At 57.3% G+C, this 24,517-nt stretch overlaps 2 protein-coding genes across 4 annotated transcripts in view; one reads left to right on the forward strand and one right to left on the reverse strand.

Moving 5' to 3' along the window:
* SLC5A10 (solute carrier family 5 member 10) overlaps positions 1-362 on the forward strand; it is a 55,024-nt gene extending 54,662 nt beyond the window's left edge. For both annotated transcript variants that reach the window (XM_086358494.1, XM_086358495.1), the window contains exon 15: positions 41-362. In XM_086358494.1, coding sequence (XP_086214620.1) covers positions 41-147 — 107 coding nt within the window. In that variant the 3' untranslated portion in view covers positions 148-362. The remainder of the gene's footprint in view (positions 1-40) is intronic.
* On the reverse strand, positions 363-21,409 carry GRAP (GRB2 related adaptor protein). Of its 2 annotated transcripts, XM_086358511.1 has the most exons (5): positions 21,230-21,409; positions 15,418-15,515; positions 10,788-10,910; positions 3,272-3,440; positions 363-1,501 (listed from the first exon to the last, which is right to left on the reverse strand). In XM_086358511.1, exons 1-5 carry the CDS (start codon positions 21,305-21,307, stop codon positions 1,316-1,318), a joined length of 654 nt encoding a protein of 217 aa, XP_086214637.1. In that variant the 5' UTR covers positions 21,308-21,409; the 3' UTR covers positions 363-1,315. The 2 variants fall into 2 exon arrangements, with proteins under 2 accessions (XP_086214637.1, XP_086214638.1); XM_086358512.1 differs by lacking the exon at positions 15,418-15,515 and having other exon boundaries at positions 21,230-21,393.
* Between the last annotated feature and the right edge of the window lie 3,108 nt (positions 21,410-24,517).

Here is a 24,517-nt window from a genome sequence, read left to right on the forward strand (position 1 = left end):
CCTGTGGCCCTCATCTCCCCGTTCCTCCCACTACCCCCAGGTGATGGCCGAGCATCCCAGAGACACGCCTTCTGGGCTCGTGTCTGCGGTGTCAACGCCATCCTCCTCATGTGTGTCAACATCTTCTTTTACACCTACTTCGCCTGACGCTGCCCCCAGAGTACCCCTTTCCCCGTCAAGAACACCGAGGGCCAGAGGAGGGCAGCGCGCCTTGGGCCACAGGGCAGGCCAGTGCCCAGCGACTGGCCAAGCCAGCCAAGTAGGAGCCCTGAAAAATTAGGGAGGAAATGGGAAAAAAAGAATGTCTGATACTTTAAAAATAGTAGTTGTAATTGGAAAGAAAATGAGATTTCTCACGGACATACTTATCTTCTTTCACTGTATTTATTTTGAGTTCACGGGCCCAGGTCATGAGCAGCGAATTCACCAGAGCTCAGGCCTCTGAGCGTCCCGGGTCGTATGGCAGCACCATCCCCATAGACACCCAGCCTCTCCTTAAGCCAGGCCCACCAAGGCTGCCCCCATCCTGGATGCTGCTGGGCCTCAAAGTCCAGCTCCTGCCCCAGCTCCCGACCTGGTCTGCAGTGACCCCCGCTTCCTGAAGTCCTGGTCTGGGCAGAACCTGGGCCTGAACAAATACGGCAGGTGCAGCTGTGTCTTCTAGGGGGCCATGTCCAGGGCTACCCCCTTGGAGTGCATCTGTCCCATGGGGCCAGTGGCAAGGAGCAGCTGCCTCCATTCCTCCCACCCCTCCCCTCCTTCCTCGGGACCTCACCTCTACCCTGCCCTCCTCACTAAGTGTCTGCAGTGGACAGGGGTGTTGGAGGCCTGTGGATCCCATAGTCTTTGAAGGACAGCTGAGAAGTCGTTTTCCACCAGGGTCTGTCCAGAAGTCCAGGTCACTGGTACACAGGGCCCTGGCCCCTTCCCAGTAGCCAGCCCTTGGGGCTTTGAATGGAGAGACAGGCAGGCCCAGCCTGTGGTTCCTTGGCTTGAGCCCCCAGTGGGTGGAGCCCGAGTCCTCAGCCCTCCTGGGGTGGGGCTTTGGTGTTTGGAGTGGACGGGCCCTGCTGGCCAACCTGTGATGTCAGGGGCCAGCAGAGGCCGTGGAGCCCCCCAGACCGGTGGGCGCTGCACATGGCAGTGGTTCCGGGGCGCTGGGCCCATCCCAGTTAGCATGAAGCACCAAAGGCCAGCCAGACAGTCAAGACGCCCATGCTCCCGTCCAAAGCCCTGGATTGGGGGTGCCAGTGTCCTCTCTCCATGTGCCTGGTGGACGGCGGGTCCACTGACTCAGCCCCTGGGCCCACTCCAGTCACATGTGCACCGGCTGGACGTAGCTCCGCGGGAAGAAGCCGATCCGCCCAGAGAGCCGGCCCCGCCACCAGCTGGGGTCAAGGCGCTCCAGGACCTCAATGATGTCACCACGACGGAAGCTGAGCTGGGAGGGATCCTGGGCCGAGAAGTCAAACTGGGCCTGGGCGAAACAGGCCCGGGGCGGCTGCAAGGGAGGAGACGGTCAGTGGGCTTTCAGGAGCCCCCGGCTGGGCTGTCCCCATGGAAGCCCCAAGAGGAGGCAGAGTTGGGATTGAACCCAGCTCTGTGTCCAGGTTCAGATGACAGCCATCCCCCCACCCCACCCCGCCATGGGCCTTCTGCTGCCCGCTCCCTGCACATCTGCAGCACAGACCCTACATCTCCACAGGGTCTGTCCTGGCAGCCCAGCTGGGACCACATGGCCAGCAATCAAGGGACCAAGTCCTGGGCCTCAGCATGGGACTTTGGTTAGATACCTGTGCGTCTTGGGGGCTCTCTCCTGAGCTTTTGACTCCAGGCCCCAGACCTATGGGAACAGGCCTTTAAATTGTAAAGTGATGTGTGGCTATGAGCAGTCTGCTGCTGTTACCCTTGGCCAGGCTTTGAGGCAAAGGATGTCACTTTGCACACTTCCATCTCTCAGGATGGGCTCTAGTCCCACCTGTGCCCCAGTGGCCGTGGGTAAGTCCCTGACCTCTGTGGGACTTGGTTGCCCCCTGCGAATGGCTGCTGGATGAGAGCTCCCCGCCGGGCACGTCAGACTGGCGCCATGATGATCACACCCAGCACCCTGGACCTGCCTGCCCACCAGGCACTCTGCTCCGAGCCTGCAGAATCTCATCTGGGCGGGCGATAGGATCATGGACAGGCTGTAATTAGTGGTTCTCTGCCCAGGACAGAGGAGGCAGCCTGGGTCCCAGGGGCCGGGCCTGCTCTGCAGTCACCTCTCAGGGTGGGTGACCTCAGAGCCAGGCGGTGGGTGTGGGAGAGCCCTCCGGCAGCCCCCAGCTCCCTCGTGGCCCCCTCACACTTTCCAAGGGCAGAGCTGGCCTGGGCAGCAGACCCACTGGGGGAACCATCCCTGAGACTGAGCTCTGAGTGGGCCAGGCGCTAAGTGTGGTGATGGGAGGAGGGTGCATAAGGCGGGGAAGGGGGTCCTCTGAAAACACTGTTTACTCTCCTATCAGCTCCCAGGGCTCATCCTACTGGCCCCAGGGGAAGCTGAGGCCCAGGGGAGGGAACTGGCCCTAAGATCACACCTGGCTAGGAGCAGGGGTTGGGGGGCCTAGGAACAGGCAGGACTGGAGCAGCAGCCTGTGGCCCCCTCTCCCTCCCCAACAGAACCCGAGTTCACTAGGCTGTGCAGGGTCCTGACCTCCAGCCCCAGGCCTTGCTGACACCCCGTCCCAAGGAAAACAGTATGTCAGGTCTAATAAACCCACTGGCTGATTTCATCACCCTAATGAGACTGAGATCTGGTCCCAGGGCCCCTTGATGAAAGAGCCGGCTGGCAAATTGCTGTTATTGTGAGAACAAGGGGTGGCTAGACCCCCTCCACCAGACCAGGACCTGGCCCACGGGCACCCCCTGCCCCACTTCCCAACCCCACGCCACTGCTGGCAAGCAGAAGCTAGTGCTGACCCCACCCGGCAGGCGGCCTGGGACGAATCCCGTTGCTCCCTGAGCCTCAGCTTCCTACCTGTGAGGTGCCGGCTCCCAGGAGGCTCAGCAGGTGGCATACCTTCACTCACTCAACACACAACTACTGAGCGCCTACTGTGTGCACGCACAGCTTCTGGCTGAGAATAAGCCAGGCTCTGCTTGCCCAGCAGTTTCTACCCGCCCTTCCCGCCTCCCCCTGCCCCCCAACTCCTCTTGCTTCACGGCAACCCCCAGGACAGAACTGGAGAAGCTGTGCTAGACCCTCCTCCTGCCGCCCCCCAAACCCACCCACCTTGGGCAGGGGCTCCTCGTCCTGCAGGAAGACCTGCCGCTTCTTGGCGATGGTGGTGGTCCGGTAGAAGGCGACCAGCTCGTTAAGAGAGTTGAACTTCTCCTCCCACAGGTAGTACTTCCCTGAGGGGTCGCGTAGCACCTTGAAGTGCTGAACCTGGTCCCCGTAGCTGGGGGAGAGGCCATCTCAGAGGGCTGCTCGGATGGGCCCTCCCCCTGCCCCCTGGAACCTGGCCTTTTCCTCTCCGGGTGAGGACTGAGTCCCCTCCAACGGGCTCCGTGCAAGGCACAGGGAATCTCCTGGCCGTGGAGTGTGGAGTTAAGGATGTGGACCCTGGATCAGGACACTTTCTTGCTCTGTGACCTTAGGCAAATCACTTACTTTCTCTGAACCTCGGTTTCCTCATAGTAATACCTCCCTTCTGGGTGAACGCTCATTGGTTGGCAACATTGCATGGTTCCTCTGAGAGAGCTGAGCAGACAGCACCTCCTCTCTCCAACGTCCCCTCAGCCTTAACTCTCTTTTCCCTCCCCGACCTTATCCCCTCTCAGCCCTCACAGTCCCTTGAGGGGTGAGTCCTAAGAGCATCCTGACTTAGACCAAAGCCTGCCAGTGTGCAAGAGGCTCAGGCTATGGGATGCTTCCTGTCCACCCCCACCCCCCTTAAGAACCTTCTATGGCTCCCCACGGCCCTCAGCCCTCGGGGTAAAATCCTAACACCTTGATCTCAAGGTCTGGCTCTGATGACCTGTCCAGCCTCAACTTTCTTCAAATACACTGTGATGCGATCAACGTACCCCTTTCTCTTCTCCCTCCCTTTACCCAGCCTTGCATCCCAACTGCACGGCATCCTACCCCTCTGCCCAGCACCTTCCAATTGAAGGGATGGCCTGCCTCTCCCAGACTGGCCACAGGGCAGAGGGACCTGCCGGTGCCTCCCTGTGCTTGGCCTATCCCATGCCAGGAGGGGCCGCACATGACTGGGCAGCCTGAGCTCCTGCAGTGCTGCCGTCCAAGTGCTTCGAGGGCCTGGACCGGAGCTCGGAGTCCATCCCCCAGTTGCCTATCCCTGTCTGAGCTCACTTCCTCCACCTGTCAGCCCCAGGCCTGGCGTGCTGCCTTGTTAAAAGTAAGATGTGAGATTTAAGATGGAGATTTGTCCCAGGTAAATACCTTCCATTCTGTGTCTCTGGGCCTGGGGGAGGGGGAATCCTCCTGCCCCGCCCAAGGCAAGGATCCCAACCACGCCATAGCTTCTCTCTCCACTTTCAAGCATGCCTCCAGGCCTCTGCTACATTATTTCTTCCAAATTCTTCTTCAGTCAAACTCTTATTCATGCTTCAAAGCCTGGGTATCATGGCCCAAGCTCCGTGAGCTGCCTCAGATGCCCTCAGTCAGAGTCAGGGGACTCCTTGTCTTCCTCAGCCCTGTGCAGCCAGCCAGCAACCCGCTGCTCACAGATACCCAAAGTCAGGAAGGCAGGAGTCGGCCCAGGCATAGCCCAGTTGGGAGAGAATCTGGTCAGGGACACTGTGGGGCAGCCCAGGCATCCATGCTCACTGGCTGTTTCATTCCCAGACCCCGCTGACACCCCCAACCCCCACTGGCTCTGAGCTGTACTCCCAGCCCCTCTAACACACGTCCACGCTCAGGGCAGCCAGCTCCACCTGCAGAACTGAGGCCAGAAAATGCTGGAGGCTCTGTGACCAGGCAGAGCCATCACCCCGGCCTGAGACAAAGCCGCTCGTGTGCCGTCAGCAAGCATTGTTCCCAGGTGACTAAGCACCTGTGCTGTCGGCTGTAGGATATGTGTGTCCATGTCCCAGGATGGGAGGAGGGCAGGCAGGCGGGCAGGCACCTCCCTCCTGTCCGGCCTGCTGCAGCCTTGGTTCTTGACTCCCTCGTGCCCTGTCCCGGAGAGCCTGGGGTTCTCCCAGCCCCTGGACTGTGGCCGTGGTGCTGGGGAGGCAGAGTCCCTAATTCAGTGCCATCTCCGAGGAGGAGCCGGGGGTGTATTCAGCAGCTGTCCTCCGGGTGAGGGTCGGAGGGTGTAGGGATTTTGAGGAGACCTCAGCTCCAAGTGAGCACAGTTCTGAACACTCTGGTGTTTGAAGGTTACCTTCAGTCACCCGGACGTCACCCAGAATGGAGTGTTTCCCTGATCATACCCAGGGAAGGGGCGAGACCTGGGAGGGGGCAAGGGATCCAGCAGTTCTAGAACCTTATTGTTGTTCAATTGCTAAGTCAAGTCCAACTCTCTGTGACCCCGGGGACTGCAGTGTGCCAGGCTCCTCTGTCCTCCACTATCTCCCAGAGTTTGCTCAAATTCATCAGACTGACAACCGGTGGATTCTCAAACCTGGGAAGCTCTCGTGGTCCAGTCCTCAGCCTGTGCATGGCTCAAGATAGGATAGCAGGGCCCAGAGGGGAGAGGAGCCCGCCCACGGCTGGGGGCAGCTGGTCTGCTGTGTCTGTGAGCAGGTGTGACCCTCCTCTGAGCCAGCCCCTGGCCTGACGAGTGACCGACCCTCCTCCATGTGACAGGGATGAGGACCCAGCACCTGGGCAGACTTTCTCTCCTGGCCAGCCTGTCTCCTACCTCCCCAGGCCCTAGTCTAAGTCCAGGTGACCCCAGAGCTAGGAGGGGTGGCCCTGCTGGGTGAGCCCTCCCGAGCTGGAGAGGGCACCAAGCCTGATGTATGTGTCTGATGTCTAGGCCTGCGCGTGCCAGTGTCTCTCCATCACACCTGGATGTGTGCGTGTGTCTCTCCCTGCTCCGGGAGGCCGGCCATGTGCATCCATCTCCGAGCAGCCATGGGTGTGTGTGTCCCTGTTTGTGACCCTCACGCCCACCTACCCAGGGGGGTGAGGGCTGGGCCGGGCCCCTGGGCTGTCAGAAAAGTCTAAAGGATGAAGTCAGGCCTAATGCTAGCTGCCGCTGGTCCTGCCCAGCAGGTTTTTCTGGCCTGGTGGCGGCATTAGCCAGGGTGACAGTGGCCCAGGGTGGATAAACAAGGCTGGGGTAAGGTGTCAGGATCCCCAGGACCCCCCAGTCAGGGCTTGGAGACCAGGTTGGTGGCCTGGTGGAGGCCAGGTTGCTGACTGCCTACTGGGTGATTTCTGATAAGGCATGGCCCTTGTGCACTCAGTCTTCCCATCTGTGAAAAAGGAGGGGGTGGATGACTTGTTCTGCAGCAGATGTGAGATAGAATCAAACTGACCTTGGGAAGGGAGTGGAGAGAGAACCCCCCAACACCGGGTTTTCAGCCTCAGGGAAGGAGAGCGGAAGGGCAGACCTGGTCTTTCAGGTCATGGGGGTGTCAATGGGCACTAGATCTGCTGTTTCTGGCTGTGTGACCTCAGGCAAGTTACTGCACGTTTCTGAGCCTTTGTTTCTTCACTTGCACACCAGACTTCTGAGGTCACTTCCTCCCTGTCTTTGCCTGCATAAAACTATGCCTTCTTCCGATTCTTTCTGCCTCATTTTCCAAGAGCCTTTTTCATCTTCCAAGATTTTATATAATTTACTAATTGTTTAATAAATTATACATACACATCTCCTCATACATACATGTATAAAATTATCAGTTGCTCTAGTGGAACCTGGGCCTAAAGGACAGGGAGCTTTGTTCAATTGATGGCAGCTGAGTCCCTGAAACTGGGCATGGGGCCTGGTGCACAGTAGGGGCTCAGCAACCAGAGGGGCAGAGCAAACAGTTAGGACCCCAGGCACCTGAGCCTGAAAAGAAGCAAGCATCTTCCTAGTCTCACTAGGGAACAAACTGCTTCCAACCAAGGAGCCCACCGCAGCCTGTATTAGAGTGGGGGCAAAAGTTACACAGCCAGGCCATGCGCCCCTGCCCTGGCCCTCAGGCCGCCAGCTCAGACATGCTCCTGGAGGTGGGGGTGGGGGTGACCGCCCTCTGTAAACTTGTAAAGGGCACCCAGCCGTGGCCACCGTCGCTCCAGGAGGCAGAGCAAGGCCCGTAAACCCCACCTCTGACAGCTTTATGAGGCTTGGCGGGAGCGTGTGGGAGATGCCACTCGTGTAGGATCAGAGGTCCCGGGAGCCCTGCCAGTGAGGCGGAAACGCTCTTGCACATGCATCTGTGTAGTCATCACCCAGAAGGGTGGCTGTCAGGTCACTGGACTTCACAACGTCCTGGCTACTGTCTCCACACTGGAGATAAGGACGTTACAGCCGAGGAGGATGGGATCTGCTGAGGTTACACAGGAGGAGAGCTGGGCTGCCCAGCCCCACATGGCCACTGGCCTTTCTCTAACAGCCTGGGACCATGGGGCTGGGGCCAGGAGGCACTGTGTGGTCCTGGGAGGGTTGACATGGCAATGACAACTATAGCTGGCTTTTGGGATTGTTGTTGTTCATGTCGCTAAGTCATATCTGACTCTTTGCGACCCCATGGACAGTAGCCCACCAGGCTTCTCTGTCGATGGAATTTCCCAGGCAAGAACACTGGAGTGGGTTGCCATTTCCTTCTCCAGGGAATCTTCCCCACCCAGTGATGGAGTCTGTGTCTCCTGCACTGGCAGGTGGATTCTTTACTACTGAGCCACCGGGGAAGCCAACATTTGGGGAGAACTTGCTGTGTGCTGGCAGCATTCTCAGCCCCTTGCATCGATGTTCATCTCACAGACGAGGAAACAGACCAGGGTACCTTGCCCAGGGTTACACAGCTCATATTCTTCCTCAAAAGCCCCTCTCCTAGCCACAGATGCCCTGAGTCTGTTTCCTGCTCTGAGGTCTGCCTGGTGGTCCTCCAAGGGCCCTGAAAGGCCCGCTGACAGAGGATGGACCAGAGTAGGGGCAGGACCCAGGATCCTGGCCCTGGGAGATGCAACTGAGGCTGGAGGGCGCCACCTGGTGGTGTTGTGTACACACCACAACCCGGGCACCCAGGGTTCTGGCTCTGAGCTAGGGGAAAGGGCTTGGGCAGGATGCCTGGGGTGGAACAAGGGGGACAGTGTGTGTGCGGGGATTTCTCTGAGGGACACTCCAGGCCCCTTTCCCAGAAAGCACTGGTGCTGGCTCCCTAAAACTGCCCATTCCCCTCCTGCTCGGACAGACAACTACTCTCCAAGCCCACCTTCTCTGCCCCACCTCTGGGTCTTCACACTTGCTGTTCCCTGGGCCTGGCATCCCCTCTCCTCTTTGTGCACCAAACTCCTACTCATGCCCCAGGGCCCAGCTCAGATGTCATCTCCTCCAGCCTGCGGAGTGCCTACTGCCATCGAACTTCCCTCCATCAGGCATCGTGGAGACCCCAGTCCCTCACTCCCCAAGGGACTCCTCCCCTGTCCTACACACACACACCCCACAGGTTGAGCTGGCTGGCCTGACCCTGTGCCTGGGGTGGCGGGTCTGCATGCCCCGGGAGGCTCCAGGAGAGGGCAGGGTGCCAGGGCACCCACGGCGGAAGTTCAGGCCATGGGATCCACTCTCAGGTGAGGGGGAGGCAGGTAGGAGCTCAGTTCAGGCTGCAGAAGTGGCCAAAGAAGCCCCTGTGCCCTGCTTTGCGGTGACCCTGGAGCTGATTCCTGGAGCGAGGCCAGACCAGCCCGCCTGGCGGGCGCCTTTCCCAGGAGATACTGGGCCCTGGGAGCCAGCACAGGGAAAACTGCCACTTCCTGTTCCTCGGGGACCCACTGGCCTCAAGGTCTGGGCTGTGGAAGGAGGGGCGAGCCAGGGGGCTCCAGACGCTCAGGGCCAAGAACTGGTGTCTCACCACCCCTGAGGCTCAGAGAGGAGGAGAGCCATTGCCTTGGATCAGGAGCTCAGCCTGTTCCCAGGGGAAATGGAAGTGAGAAAAGCCAAGGCTGGTGACAAAGCTTGGAGAGGGGCGGGTGAGGGCTGTGACCCCTGGTGTGGGACCACCATCCCCAGAAGCTCTCCTGACCCCGACGAGGAGAAGCCCACCTGCCAGGGCTCCAGTGTGCCAACTGCACACCACCACAAGCTCTGTATAGAACAGACAGGAAAGGCCTCCCTTGGGGCACATTTCTGCAAACAGGAGCCTCATGGCCAGCCTGCTGGGAGACACGAGCTCTTCCCTCCCCTGAGCCTGGTGCCGCATCAGACTTTTCCCCACAGAAGCCATCAAAGCCATCCTATGTACGTTTATCCATTGGAAAATCAGCCAGCCATTGGCTGTGACACATCCAAGTCCTAGAAGACTGGTGCCATCCAGCACCCTGAGGCCATGCTGCCCATGTCCACCCACCCATCCCATCCAGCTATGTGCCCAGTGTCCTCAGCAACCCTGAAGGTGGTATTATTGTTGGTGGTCCCCAATTCACGGGCACATGCCACCTCCCTGACCCTCCAGCCCCATCCCAGTGCTAATGCCAGCGGCTCCGTCTGGCTCTTTCCAGGGCCTGCCTCGATCCCAGCCATCCTTCTCCTCAGTAGCCCAAGGGATCCACTTCCTTCCCCTAGTGGGGATGCTCCGTGGAGGCCTATTGCTCTGGGGGAACCCGCCTCCTGCTAGGGACCTGTCAGGCCATTCTCTCTGGATTTGACACCCCTCCCCACACTGGCTTTGCCCAGTCACCCCAGGGGCTTTCCATTTGCTGTTCCCTCTGTGTGGAAGCTCTCCTCCCAGTCCTCACTCCTGGGGCCCCGGACAGCCTGCACTGCAGCTGCAGATCTCTGCTCAAACCTGAGGCCATCCGTCCCTGCCACCTGGCTCCTGCTGTGTTTGTTTCAAGGTCTGTCTCCCCGACTAAGACACAAACCCTGAAGGACAGCAACTTTGTTTTTTCCTGTTGTTTCCTGAGTCCCTGATGCTGCCCGGCACACTGCACATAACTCAGTGACTAGTCCTTGAATTGCTGCTCCCACATCCCCCTGTTCCAGGTGCGGAAGAGGCAGGACAGAGACGAGCGGGGCCCGACCCCCTCCCCGGCTCCTGCCCCTCTTTCCACCTGGACTCCTCATTGCCCCATTGTGACTTCTGGTTTCTGGTTCCACTTTGCCCAGAGGCTGCCACCCTGCTTCAGTGGCAGCCACTATTCTAACGGCTCTCGATAGAATGACTCATTTGCTCCTCGCAATAATTCATTTTACACGTGAGGAAACAGGTACAGAGAGGTTAAGTGACTTGCCCAAAGTCACACAGACAGGAAATGGCCGAGCTGGAATGTGAACCTAAGCACCCTGGCCCCAGGGTCCATCCTCTTGACTGCATAGCACAAGGGGGACCCTGTCCAGAGCACATCCTGGACACCCACCCCGGGGGGCTTGCTGCTCTCCCCCTGCAGCCTTGTCATATCAGCTTCCCCTGGTGACTTGCTGCTCGTGGAACAGTGGCCGACCCTTTGGCCCGGCATGGGAGGACTCCCAGTCGGCCTCCAATCCTCACTGTCCAGGGCCACGCCCTGCAGTCGCCTCACCCCCGACCCCGAGACTGTCATCTGCTTCCAGGGGTCTGTTGTTCCCTCCTCGCTCCGAGGGCCTGTCTTTGCCCACCCTCCTCCACGTATTCGGGTCAGAACTCACTTCACAGAAACGGAGAACTCCCCTGGGGAGCTCTCGCTCTCCCGGATCAGGAAGGCTCCCTGGTGGTTCCGCTTCATCAGAATCTCTTCCGCCAGCTGCCGGGAGATCCGGCCCGAGTACCACCTGCAGAGAGGGCAAGGTGAGGGCGGGGGGCCAGCCACCCTGCCCGGTGCCAGGCACCCATCACAGCCAGGTCCTCCCAGCAGTCCTGGACACAGGAGGTGCGACTGCGCCCACTTTACAGACTATCAACCTGAGGCCCAGAGAGGCAGAAGTCATGTACCCAAGGTCACACATGGTGGCAGACAGGAGCTGTGCCTAGTCCCAGCATTCTGCCTCCTGAGCACAAGCCTTTGCCACCACACCAGGCAAACACACGGGGCTTCTCATGTGGCACTAGTAGTAAAGAACCCACCTGCCAATGCAGGAGACACAAGAGTCTCGGGTTCAATTCCTGGGTTGGGAAGATCCCCTGGAGGAGGGCATGGCAACCCACTCCAGTATTCTTGCCTGGAGAATCCCATAGACAGAGCTTAGCAAGCTACAGTCCACGGGGTCACAAAGAGTCAGACACAACTGAGCGACTTAACATGCGCACACACTCAGGCAAACACACACCTCAGTGAACTCTGACCCAGCCACCCCCACCTGGGCTTTTACATTTCCTGTTGTAGTTTCTTAAAAGTGAAAAAATATTTTAAAGATGACCAAAGAGAAATGGGTTTTCCCTGGCTCAGATGGTAAAGAATCTGCCTATAATGAAAGAGACCCAGATTCAATCCCTGAATGGGAAAGATCCTCTGGAGAAGGAAATGGCAAGCCACGCCAGTATTTTTGGCCTGGAGAATTCCATGGACAGAGAGAGCCTGGTGGGCTACAATCCATGGGATTGTGAACAGTCAAACACAATTTATTTTGTCTTTTTTTCAGTCAGACCCAATTTAGCGACTAAACCACCACCAAAGAGAAATAGTAGCTTTGCTCTGATGAGGAAGGGTCTCTTCCTGTACCCATTTCACAGATGCATAGACTGAGGCCACCTGGACTTTTTCTCACAGGTTCGATCAAGTCCCTCTTCCTTCTGACCAAACATAACCAGGTATATAGAAGGCTCCTGGTAAATGCACGAGGCAGTCTGGCGGAGTCTGGCTCTTTGGGAATCGCCTACCCTCAGAGGGCCCAGGTGACCTCCAGCTGGCTTCCCAGCCCCAGGGTTTTAGTCCACTCTTGATGTTTACATGGGGAAACCAAAGCCCAGTGTGACCGGAATCTCACCGTGAGACCTTGGCGCCCCGAGGCCGCCAAGCCTCCCTTCCCTGAGCTGTTTCCCTTCTCCCCTTCCTGAGTCTGAGCGCCCAGCCGGCAGATACGAGGCGGGAATTTCCTGTCATGTCAGGATGTTGACAGAGAGCCCTGCAAGCCCAGCACGGGGGCTCAGGTGCAGGCAGACGGGGTCCTGCCCGCAGCCCTACCTACCCCTCCCCTGCCTGCCAAGTGTGAGCGCTGGCAGCTCCTCCGAGTGATGTGCCCGGCCTGGGTGTGGGCGGGTTGGGCCCCCAATGTCTCAGGTGGTGACTGAGGGGAGTAGGACAGGCACCCTGCCCAGCTCATGGTGTTGGCTCCCTGGTTCCAGCCAGAAAGAGCAGTTCCAAGGCTCCTCCCCATCTTCCACCCCAAAATAAAATCCTGGTCCTGACATTGTGTTCTAGACGCCACTCCTGGGAGCCCATACCCCAAAAGTGAGCTTCTAGCCCACAACTGCCCCCATACTGGGGGGTGGAGAGGCCTGGGCCCATCTCACAGCGGGTTTTCCCGGAGTGGAGGCAGTGGAGGTGGCGGCCAAGGGTAGGGCTCCAGGCTGCCTCTGAGAGCTCAGCCTGGGTCTCTGGGAGTCCCGGAGGAACCTCCAGGCCAGAGGCTAAGCTGGGACGCGGAGGGCCCAGGGCTCGGGGGTGCCCAGAACGGAGCTCCTCTGGGAAGCCCCCAGCAGGAACCCGTGCAGGTGCTGCCGCGGGGGGAGCAGGGGTCCAGTGGGGCCCCATGTGGGCGTTTCCCGAGCCTGGTGTCTCTGAAGAACCCACAAAACCCCACAGGAGGCATCCGCGTGTGGGCGGCCGTCACCCTCAAAGGCTTTCACAACCGCAGTCTTGAGGAGGGTGCCCAGCCCCCTCCTGGTCCTCGGTAGCTCAAAGGACAGGATGGGAGAAACCAGCCTCCCCGTCCTGACACCCCCAGAACCCAGCTCACTCCTCACTTAGCCCCCATTTTACTGATGTGGAAACTGAGGCCCAAGGAGGGGCAGAGGCCCCCCGCCAATATTTGCCTGGCAAATTTCCCCAACTCCATCCTTGTGGGCACAGCCCAGGCCCACAGCACCTGAAGCAAACCTCCCTCCGTCTCTGACCCTGGACAGGCCACTCATCTCTGCCACAGTCTCCTGGCCCACAAGACGCTGACTAGAGCACCCAGCTCGCAGGGTCATTGGGAGGACAAGGGTGCCGCCACCTGCAGGGGTTTACCGCCACTGCTCCGACCTTCAGCCATGCGCACCCCACCTCCCCCACTGTTAGCTGGTCTGCCCACACTCCTGGCAAACTTCTACTCTACCTCCCAGGCCCAGCAGATTGTGCACTCCTAGACCCCCACACGACTGGGTCAGACCCTTGGTGGACCTTGCCTGTGATGCCCAGAGGCCCTGGGAGTAGATGGCCTGCATCACACCTGCCCCGGGCTCCCTGGGCTGCAGCATGGTGGCAGTGATCAGGGCCCCCCTGAGACCCCTGCCCTGCCATGTTCCACACTGGAGCCCCAAAGGCTGAGTCAGTTGCTGGCTGGACTTTCCCCACTGCTATTTCAGAGCTAGGGCAGGGGTGAAGTTAGCCCAGAACGCACCTGGACCTGGCCTCAGCCAAGTGGGGGATCTGCCCTTGGTCCCTGATCTGTCCCAGACACTAGTGGCCAAAGACAGCCCCAGGGACCCCAGGGCCATCAGACACGGAACCCTCCACGGCTGCTACCCACCCTGGTGGAGACTGGCTTCAACCACCATAGTGCCCCACAGGGCATGGCCCTGAAATCCATCAGCTTTTCTTTCCTTCTGAGTAAACCAAAGCCTCTACTTGGGTTTCTCAGTGGCCTCCAACCTCCTAGGCTCCCAGCCTTCGCTGGGCCACAGCCTCCACCTGGAGGCTCCCACTTCCATTGTGTCTTTCACTGACCTGGCCCTGGCTGGTGGCCCTGGCAGGTTCTCTCCATCTGTCTCCCTTTACGGAAGTCAAGGTCACACAGCCCTTGCAGGCTGGGAGCCCAGGCTACAGGACCTGTGGCGGGGTAGGAGTGCTTGGAGCCCAGACAGGGGACCTAGGTGGGTAGAGGCCTTGCCCAACACAGGAAGCCGGAGGTGGTGGCAGCTTTGAAAAGAACTCGAAGACAGATAAAGAGGAAACAGCCTCCAGGCCCCACCCTGGCAGTGCACCTCCCTCTCCTTTCACCCCACAACCACACACATGTTGCAGCTCCCAGCCTGCCCCCTCTAGCCTGCCCAGCCCTGTCACCTGCCTCCGCATCAGATGCAGGACCCCCATCCACGCTGAAACCCATCCGTGGCTCCTCCCACCCTCCACCCAGCATCTGAGGCCCCGCTGCCAGGCCCACAGCCAGGGGTTCTCATTGCCCCTCTCCCCGGAATGCCCTTCTCTGACTACGCAGCTAACTCCTACACACATCCTTCAAAACCTCAGTTTGTCACCTCTTCCGAGAAGGCCTCCCTGGTTAGTTATCTCGATGCTGACTGCCTTCTCTTGTCATACTTTCTTTACCTCCTGTCTCTCCCTGGGACACGTTGCTCTGACCCGAGCATCTCATCACGTGTCTCCAGCATCACCTGGGCCGGGTCCCTGGGGCCATAGCCAATGTTTAGTGAATGACTGTGTCTCAAGGCTACTTCAGCCTTCACTCCACACATATCCACTTGGTTTTTCATAGATTCTTAGCCACTTAGGCCTGTGTCGGGGCTGAGACTAGGGCATTCAATGTTGAAAGCCTGACCAGAGGCTTCCCTGGGCCAGCAGGTCCCAGGCCTGGGGATGCCTGGGCCCCACACTTGACTCCTGCTCTGCCCTGTCCCAGCTCTGCTTGGCTGGTGTCCAGCTCTCCCATCTCCTGCTCCAATGGCAGGGCCCTCAGGTCTGCCTCCTTCCTGCCCCTCTCCTCCCTGGCCCCTCACCCCCACCCCTGCACAGGCTCCTAGGGCCCCCCATGAGTGGAACCTCGGGCCTCCTTGTGCTGTAGACAGAGAAACAAGAACAGAGAGAGCCAGGGCCTGCCTGAGGCCACGCCGCAGCCGTTGGGCCCAGCGCTGAGGGCCCAGGCCCCGTCCTCTCCAGGGCCCGGGTGCTCTTGGGTGTCCCAGGTCCTCGGTGTTGTGGCCTGGACTGGCCTGGACTACCACCACTTGGGACAAGTCATCACATCTCTGTCCCCCACTCCTGCTCAGGGTACAGACAGGGGGCTCCAGACAGATGGAGGGAGGCTGGGGTGAGGCCTTGCAGGTCACTCCGTCTGGGCCAGGCTGGGAGGGGACATTTGGCAGCGGGGCAGGGGGTCCTGTGGATGTGAGGGAGCTACTCACGGGTGGGGCTTGACGCGGATGTAGTTCTTAGGGACAAACCCCTCGGCGCCCCGCAGCTCAGCCTTGTACCAATTCTGGTCATCCTCCATATTCAGGATCTGTGGGCAGGAGAGACATGGCTCCTGGTCACCCAGGAGTGTCAGCTTCCCCTGCCAAGGGCACACGGGGCTGGAGCTGGACATCCAAGTGCTGCCACCCAGACCCCCAGCACCCCATGGGGTTAGGGCAGACCCCACAGCCCCTCAGTCCCTGAGCTGTGGCCCTGGACATGGGGCCCATGGTACTCGACACCTCCGCTGACCCGGGGAGGGGGCAGTCTGAGGAGCCCCACCAAGTGGTGGTCACCTGGAGTCACCCACATTTACAAACCCGCACGCCTGAACTCAGGGGTGATGGTCTGGTGGGGAGTTCAGACCCTGGGGAGCAAACGGGAGGTATTTGGGCTGAGACAAGGCTCGGGTCACAGGCTCTGTGTCGCCCTGCAGGTGGCCCGAGGGGAACTGAAACCCAAGTGTGGGTGGAAGCTGCTGAGGGTGGCGGCGGGACGCTGGGCTCCCTCCCCTGTCGCTGGGCAGGCTCGCCACGGGTCACCCCTTCTCACCCCGGCCCCCGGGGCTGCTGTCATCAAAAGCTATTTCACAGAGGAGGATGCAGGCTCCAAGAGGAGGTGAGCAGGACCCCCTCACTCTTCACGCCAGTCCCCCTTCATTCTGTCTCTGGACCCTGCCCAAGGGCAGTCTTCCCTGTCCGTCCTAGAGCAGGTCCATGTATCAGCTCCAACCCGGTGGGGATGCTTGGTTGAGACAAAAAATCAGACACAGATGAGCCACCCAAGCAGAGGCCCCATGGGAATGAGGGCTGGGGCAGCAACTCGTCTGACCGCCTGGCCCGCCGAGCCCCCTCCTTCCTGTCCCCACTGTCTGGGCCAGGCTAGCGTCCCCAGGGACAGCCGGAAGCAGGTGGCTGACTCAGGAAAACTTTTGCTGAAAACCAAACAACACAAAACAAATCCCCCCCACCCCAGCTTAATGGGAAAATCAGGGCCTATGGGACACAGATTCAGTGAAGGTTCCCGGCAGCCTTGGGCTCTAGACCAGTCTGCCTGCCTCTAACTCTCTCCGCAGCCTTGGCCTCGGTTTCCGCAACCATAAAATAGATGCAGCCTACACGGCATGTGGTGGTGTTTTGTGACCTACAAAGTCCTGTGTGGACATGAGGCTGTAACACGTCTTGTCTATCCCAACTTTGTTTGTTTTCCTGTCATCTCCACTCCAGGGAAAGACTCAGAAATGTTCTGATGGGTTGCGGTAGCTGAGGTCTTGCCGTCAACATTGTTCAAAGCACCCAGACCCTCTGAGACACAGGAATTGCCAACCCTCCCTGGTGATGCTCCCACCTTGGCCTGCCCCCAGCTTGGCCCCTTCTCCTGGGTGCTGTCCTGTGCCACTACCCCCTGGCCAGTGTGGTCACTGAGCACCTCCTGCAGGGCAGGCCCTGTGTCCAGCCCAATGACACAGCCGGGAGCAGGAGGTCACGCTTTGGAGGGCAGAGGCAGAGGGAGAAACAGGAAACAGACAAATAAACAAGATAATTTAATGCAGTGGGGAGTGCTTGCAAGATATACACCAGGAAGATGTAGATGCCTGGTTGGGGCAGGGGATTGTCCACAGGGGTGGGGGAGTGGGCAAGAAAGGCATCTCTGAGGAGGTGACTGACATGTGAGCTGAGGCCCAAATTATAGGAAAGGCTGGACGTGAGAGGATGTGGGGATGTCGGTCCATGGCCGAAGGAATCGCCAGTGTAAAGGCCTTGAGGTGGGAGCGAGCTGTCCTTGGAGCAGAAAGGAAAACTGTGTGACTGCAGCTGAGGTGGGGGCCGGACCGTGAGGTACACAGGGAGCGAGAGAGCTGGACGTTATTGTACTCTGGTGGGAATGAGGAGGCCATTCAGATTTTTATTTTCAAAACCAAGACGAGCGGGCTTCCCCTGTGGCTCAGTGGTAAAGAATCCACCTGCCAATGCAGGAGACTCAGGTTCGATCCCTGATCAAGGAAGATCCCACATGCCACAGAGCACCCCAACTATTGAGCCTGTGCTCTAGAGCCTGCGAGCTGTAAGCACAGAAGCCCATGCGCCCTAGAGCCTGTGCTCAGCAACCAGGGAAGCTGCAGCAATGTGAGGCTCAAGCACAGCAACCAGAGAGTAGCCCCTGGTCCCGCAACTAGAGAAAGCCCACACAGCAACAAAGACCCAGCATAGCCAATAAATAAAGAAAATTATTCACAAAAACAAACAAGAGGAACCATTGAGGGCCACTGGGGGAAGGTCAGGCTCTGGGTTGTGGCTGTTGTGTGGAGACCAGGCTGTGGACTGGAGGGAGGGATGTGAGGAGCTGGGCCCAGGTGAGCGGTGATGGGGCCCTGGACTGGGGTGACTGAGATGTGGTCAGATTTGGGACGGTTTAGGGGGAACTGCTAACAGGCTGGCTCCGAGATGCAGAGAAAGCAGCCAAGACCACCCCAAGTTCTGGGCCTGGGTGCTGGTGGGCAGATGTGGCCACCGGGTGCAATGGAACAGCTGCCCCGGCAGGTGGGGAGCTCAGGGCTGGCTGTGTCCAACCTGGGGCACACCGGCCATCCCCGTGGAGGTGCTGAGGCCATGGGCTCCCTGAGTCTGGGTTCTGGGGGCCAGGCTGTCGATGAAGAGGCAGAGGTAAGCCAGCACCCACATCTTTCCTCTAGCCAGGAGCGACGGGTACTGTGCACCCAAAGCAGCCTACTCCTGGGAGGGGGCTATGTTTTAGGGAAGTGACATTTGGGGCTATTTGTCCAGAGGGTCATCTAAGAGCAGAGCTCAAGACTGGAAGAACAGCGTCCTGCCAGCTCCCAGGGCCTGGGATCTGTATGTCCACTGGGCGCTTACAGCTGGTGCGCTGGAAACACGCTCAAATGGACGCCCTGCGTGCTCAGTCACCAGACGGGAGTTGGAGAGCAGGGCTGCCGGGCGATGTCGCAGTCGAACTTTTGCAGTTACAGAAATCGGACTCCAGACCACATAAGGTGGGGGAGGCACTTTGAGCGCAAAATTTACGGAGCTCCGAAGATGTCACGAATCAACGTAAATAGTATTTTAAGAGAATATGTTAAAAAATCAAAATCAATGCAAAAAATTTTCATGCTGTCAGTAGTTAATGATAATGTATCCATATCAGTCTATTAATGTAACAAATGAACCAGGTTGATACTCTAAAATGTTACCACGGGAGAGGGTATGCATGGGCGAGAGCGGGCCTGCGGTGTCAGATGCGACTCCCTCTGCACTACCTTCTCGATTTTTCTGTAAACCTCAAACTGTTCTAAAAATTAGACTGTTTAAAATTTAATGCAAAAAAAAAATCCATCAAAATCTTAAATTAAGGCAGGATTTGACCTGGCACCTGCACCACCGTGAGGAAGGGCCCTGTCGCCAGGTCTGGGCCTGGAAGGCCCACTTGTTCATCCCTGTCCATCAGGGAAAGGCAGGGGCATGAACAAGGAAGTGGGACTTGCTGATGGCCCGCCTCCCAGGACCCAGGACTAACTCCTCAGGACATGCTGGTGTTTTTTCCTAGGCACGAATCCGGTGCCTAGAAGAGGCTCAGCTTTCCCTTTCTCACCTGCAGAATGTCAGTTTCCTATCCCTAAAACTCAAATCTACTGAGTATGTGTGAGTTGGCTCTCTGTGTATATTCCTCTGCATTCTGCCTTTTTGCCACTTCACGTTGCCTCATGAGCATTTTTGCATTGTTAAACGACCCTTTCCCAGATGGCATTTTTAGGAACTGTGTGGTATTTTATGCCACCACGGAGCATGGAGCTAGGCTGAGTCCACGCTGCAGACTCACTCACACCCCCGCTGGATGCATCTCCTCCTTCACTCTCCTCCCCCGCCTCTTCTCTGCATGGTTGGGTCCCGCTCATCCTTCAGATCTCAGCTGAGGTGTCACTTCTTTTGAGAGGCTGCCCAGACCCCCCCCGCCCCTAGTCTAAAGCTGTCCCCCTGCCCCTCCCACCCTCTGCATTCCATCTTCGCGGGTGATTGCTTCCATCCATCTGTCACCTCCTGGCATGACTCACCCTCTGGAATGTCAGGTTTGGGAGGACAGGGATTGGGCTTTGTCCACTGCCTGTGGCCTCAGCACTCAGGACAATGCTCCACAGGCCAGCAAGGGTTTGTTGTATGAAGGAAGGAAAAGGCAGCCCTTCCCATGGCCTGTCATGCCTCGAGAGGTCCCCTCCTGGGTCCTGGCTAACATCTTAATCCCGCCTTCCTTCCTCTGACACCCCGTGTCTTGCTGAGGTCCTGCCCTGTGCCAGCACTGGTTTATGCCCCTGCCCTCAGGAGCCTGGGTTAGAAGCAAACACAGCAGAAGATGCCAGTGCTCTAGCCAGGGTTAGTGGGAACCCGGCCAGTCTCTGGGTGGGTAGAGAGCCCAGGCATCCAGGAGGGAAATGGGTGTCATAGTTTTTACAGTGATTCCCTTGGGGGACCCCACAGATCCATCCCCACCACACTGTCCATCACCTGCATCTCAGGGGGAAAGCACTGCCCACCCCATTCCAAATTCCTCATGATTCCACTTTCTCCCAAGCCCTGGAGTCTGGAACTAGAGACCCAAACTCTCTCAGATCGGCTAACAAGGCCTTTGAGCTGGTCCTAGACCTCAGAGTCTCCTGTACTGGCTGTTTGGTCCTGGTGTCAAGCCTGCCCCACCCTCAGGTAACCACACGTCCTCAGGTCACCACCCCCTGCCGGCCACCCAGGGGGCCCAGGGCCAGCATCCCAGCACAGATAAGGGGGGACTTCCTCAAAATGATGTGGCTCTTCTTAGAACTGTCACCCTCTCACCCCAGCCCAGGTGAAGGGGTTCACACCCGACCCCACACTGAGCAAGTCATGGTGCCTGGGGGCCTCACTTAGTCACCTGTAAAATGGGGCCGTGGCAGATTAAGTGGGCATTGGAGCACACCGCCGAGCTCAGACCTGGCTCCATACACGGTCAGCCCACGGGAGGTGCTATCCCTTCTGAGGCCTGAAGCTTGGGGCAGCCCGGAGCAGGGCCCCAGCTCAGACTGGAAGGATGGCCGGTCTCATGCCCACCGGGCCGGCGTGGAGCCTGGGGCCCAGGGAGCTTTCTGAGTGGGACTTGATGGCTAATCCAGCACCCAAATCGTGCCAAACACTCCCGAATCAGGGCCCTGAGCTCCGCTTCCAGATGCAGGCATGTAAGCAGGCACACTTCCTGAGAGAGAGAGCCTGGAAACCCCTCTGCCCTGGAGGGTGTGTGCTCCTTACAGAGGTTCCACGAGGGGAGCTGCGTAGCATTGAGGCTCATCTCACCTGTGGGGAGGCCCGTCTAGACCCTTAGTCACAGTTGTTTTATCCCCGATAGGTTAGTGTGTGTACTTAATTCCCAAGATCCTCTCTCTGTCTCAGTCTCTTTGCCTCTCTCTCTTTAACTCATTTCAAATGAGTTAACTCATTTCTTTCCTGGGAAACTGGGTGTTGAATCAGCCCCTGCCACTCACTACGCTGAATTCTCAGAATGGCTCCTAAGGGAGGGAGCACTAACTAACTCCCCATTTCTCAGATGGGAAAACTGAGAATCCGAGGCAGAAGGTGGCTTGTCCAGAGTCACGTAGCCAATAACTGGAGAAGCTGGGCCTATCTTCCTCCAGAGACTAGACTCTATTAGAAGGGCCATCCAGGCCTTGATTTTAAGCACCCACCCCATATCACATACGCACAACTCGGCCAGCCCCGGCCACCCTACCTTGAGCGTGTCCCCCTTGTTGAAGGCCAGCTCGTCACTCTCCGTGGCCTGGAAGCTGTACAGGGCCACAGACTCCATACCGCCGTCCCCGCGCCCCGGCAGCTGGGCTGCTAGCAGGGCCGGCAGCTTCCTGCTTCCTCCGCAGTCGAGGACCAGCTTCCTTTGTTTTGAGAGCGTGTTTGTGCTTTTGAAGCTGAGACCGAGACTTCCCCTGACGGAGAAACAGGAAGCAGAGATGTCCCAGACAGGGGGTGTGAGCCACGGGCCCCTCTCAGACTCCAGGGCGTCCCCCAGCAGCCCTGGGAGTGGGTCCTCCTCCTGCACCCACCTTACAGATGATAAAACTGAGTCTCCAGAGCAGCAAGAATGCTGAACTTGTGGTCGCCACCACTCCCACTCATTTACCAATCCTTCCACCACAGTTTCTAAACTCTGACGCCCCCTGTGACCCACTATTGACCTGAAGCTCCTGGCCCAACCACCAGGGCCTTGCCTGTTACTCCTCCCCACCCCACCTCTCCAGACCCATCCTTTGTTACTCCCCTTCCCTCTGAACAAACCTGGGCTGCAGCCGCAGCAGGGGGACACCTCACATGCCCAAATCGCCCCCAGCCTTTCCACACGCATGGCCCCTCTTCCCCTTTCTCTTCTCAGGAGACTCCTATTCATCCATCAGTGCCCAACTCAGAAGGCGCCTCTTCTGGTTTAAACACTGGGCACCTTCAGTGGAATGGTGAGCCTAAGGTCAAAAAGGACTGAAAATAAATGCGGACCTTTGCTTAGGTTTGCTGTGGGTGGTGAGATCAGTGCGGCAATTCTGGGATGAGGCTGAGTCTCTTGGGAAAGAACCTAAACCACTGAATGTGGTGAAGCCGTCAGAACCAAGGACGGAGGATGGAGTTTGCTGTGCAGGGAAGGAGTGTGACCACGGTCCCAAAAAGAGAGAGGAAGAGCCCTGGGGTGTTGGACGGGGACTGGCTGAATCAGCGTGAAGTCAGCTTGGTTTTATTTTTTTGTTTAAAAAAAAAGAATTTTTATTCCTTTATTTATATTGATAAGGTGACATCTTGCTTTCAGATATTATGATTATGATCCATTACTATTATTTATGTTGATGCTTACATTGTCTTAGATTTGATCAGTGGGACCCCTTCCAGATGCCCCTTGTCCTTAAAAATCCCCGTGGTTTTCTGAGCACCTCCCATCTCTCTGATGACACATCCCAGGCTCCTCCAGGACTTCTGCCTCATACCCAGAACCAGCCCTTCCTGAAGGGCAGAGGGAGGATGGTTTTAATGGAAAGTGATGTTAGAACCCAAGGTTGAGCTGGTACTGGGTGTGCTTATTACTGTGGAGGCATCATTGCTCCCAGGGCCTCTCCACAGACAGAGACAGGAAAAAAATAATAAAATCGCATATATCCTATATATTTAAATAAATCACTATATATATTATATATGGGGCTCCCCTAGTAGCTCAGACAGTAAAGAATCTGCCTGCAATGCAGGAGACCTGGGTTTGATCCCTGAGGGGGGAAGGTCCTCTGGAGAAGGGAATGGCTACCCACTCCGGTATTGTCAGCTGGGAAATCCCATGGACAGAAGAGCCTGGTGGGCTATAGTCCATGGGCTCACAAGGAGTTGAACACAACTGAGCGACTAACATGGATATTATATATAATCATGGAAGCAACCTAGATGCCCATCAGCAGATGAATGGATAAGAAAGCTGTGGTACATATACACAATGGAGTATTATTCAGCCATTAAAAAGAATACATTTGAATCAGTTCTAATGAGATGGATGAAACTGGAACCTATTATACAGAGTGAAGTAAGCTAGAAAGAAAAACACCAATACAGTATACTAACGCATATATATGGAATTTAGAAAGATGGTAACAATAACCCTGTGTACAAGACAGCAAAAGAGACACCGATGTATAGATCAGTCTTATGGACTCTGTGGGAGAGGGAGAGGGTGGGGAGATTTGGGAGAATAGCATTGAAATATGTATAATATCATGTATGAAACGAGTCACCAGTCCAGGTTCGATGCACGGTACTGGATGCTTGGGGCTGGTGCACTGGGATGACCCAGAGGGAGGGTAGGGGAGGGAGGAGGGAGGAGGGTTCAGGATGGGGAACGCGGGTATACCTGTGGCAGATTCATTTCGATATTTGGCAAAACTAATACAATATTGTAAAGTTTAAAAATAAAAAAAAAAAGTAAAAAAAAAAAAGAAAAGTAGCAAGAACATAAAAAAAAATAATCATTATATATATTAGAAATGTGTTTCCTAGTAGACAGAGTTGGTGTCTGCATATTTCTGCATTTACCTCTATGTGTAATTACAAAGCTGTGGATAATAGATTAAAAATGATGCCCTTAACCACATGTGAATTGGTTAGTTCAGGTAAGAGGGATGTGAGTGTCATGTCTTTCTCACACCTTTTCAAAAGGCTTGAAATTTTTCCGTGTAAAAAGTTGGTAAGATAGATGTGACACTACAGTAATCTCAAAATAAAAGGTTTAGTTAAAAAAAAAAGAAAAAACAACAGTTGAGGGAAAAGAAGAGGGCTCTGGCAGAGCTGTCGCCTCCCTGGAGCCCCCAGAGGGCAGAGGGCAGCGACCCTGACCCCACTCCAGGACCTCTCCTCACCTTTCCTCCAGGCCCCTGCTCAGGGACAGGATGTTAGCAGGTGTTTCTTTGCGGCTCCAGCTCCGTTTCAGCTGAGGTTTCAAAGCCTCAGAATGGAGCAATGTGGTGGGGAGGAGGAGTGGAGGTGGGGGTGGGGGGGTGGTCATCCACCCAGCCCCAAGTCTGAGATGCCTGGGAGGCAAGAGTTGGGAGGGCTCCCTTTATAAAACTAAGTAGTGTCCTCTGGGGCCTGGGGGCTTGGGGGCTGGTTTATTTTGTTTTTCAAAATGCTTATTCTGTGCCAAGTCATATACAAAAATGTGAGTCGCTCTCCCAAGGTCTGCGGTTGATAAGTGGCAGAGCTGAGCCCAGGCCAGAGCTGTGACCCCTGGGCCATGACCCCTGGGCCATAACCCCTGGGCCATGTGGCCTCAGTCTAGAGCCAGGAAGTGGGGGTGGGGGTGGACGGGTGAGCAGCAAATCTTGGTGGGAGGGCATATGCGCCCAACTCTCAGAGGCCCAGCAGGACCCTGGGAGTGGGACTTGACTGGGAGGACCCCCTGGGGGTTCAGGCACCCCACTGAGGGTGCATGCTGGGGCCTAAAATGAGGGGGTGCAGAGCTGGCAGCTGGGAGACCATTAATGGT

This window comes from Bos grunniens, chromosome 19 (genome assembly GCF_055505025.1).
Source record: "Bos grunniens cultivar Pamir isolate PY7600 chromosome 19, Bosgru_T2T1.0, whole genome shotgun sequence".
NCBI lineage: Eukaryota > Metazoa > Chordata > Mammalia > Artiodactyla > Bovidae > Bos > Bos grunniens.

Excerpts from the sequence above, each read along its gene's own strand:
- GRAP (XM_086358511.1), bottom strand. The coding sequence starts at position 21,307 with ATGGAGTCTGTGGCCCTGTACAGCTTCCAGGCCACGGAGAGTGACGAG. Across the intron at positions 15,516-21,229 it reads ACAAGGGGGACACGCTCAAG|ATCCTGAATATGGAGGATGA; the intron begins GTAGGGTGGCCG and ends TCCTGCCCACAG. Across the intron at positions 10,911-15,417 it reads ATCCGCGTCAAGCCCCACCC|GTGGTACTCGGGCCGGATCT; the intron begins GTGAGTAGCTCC and ends CCCTCTCTGCAG.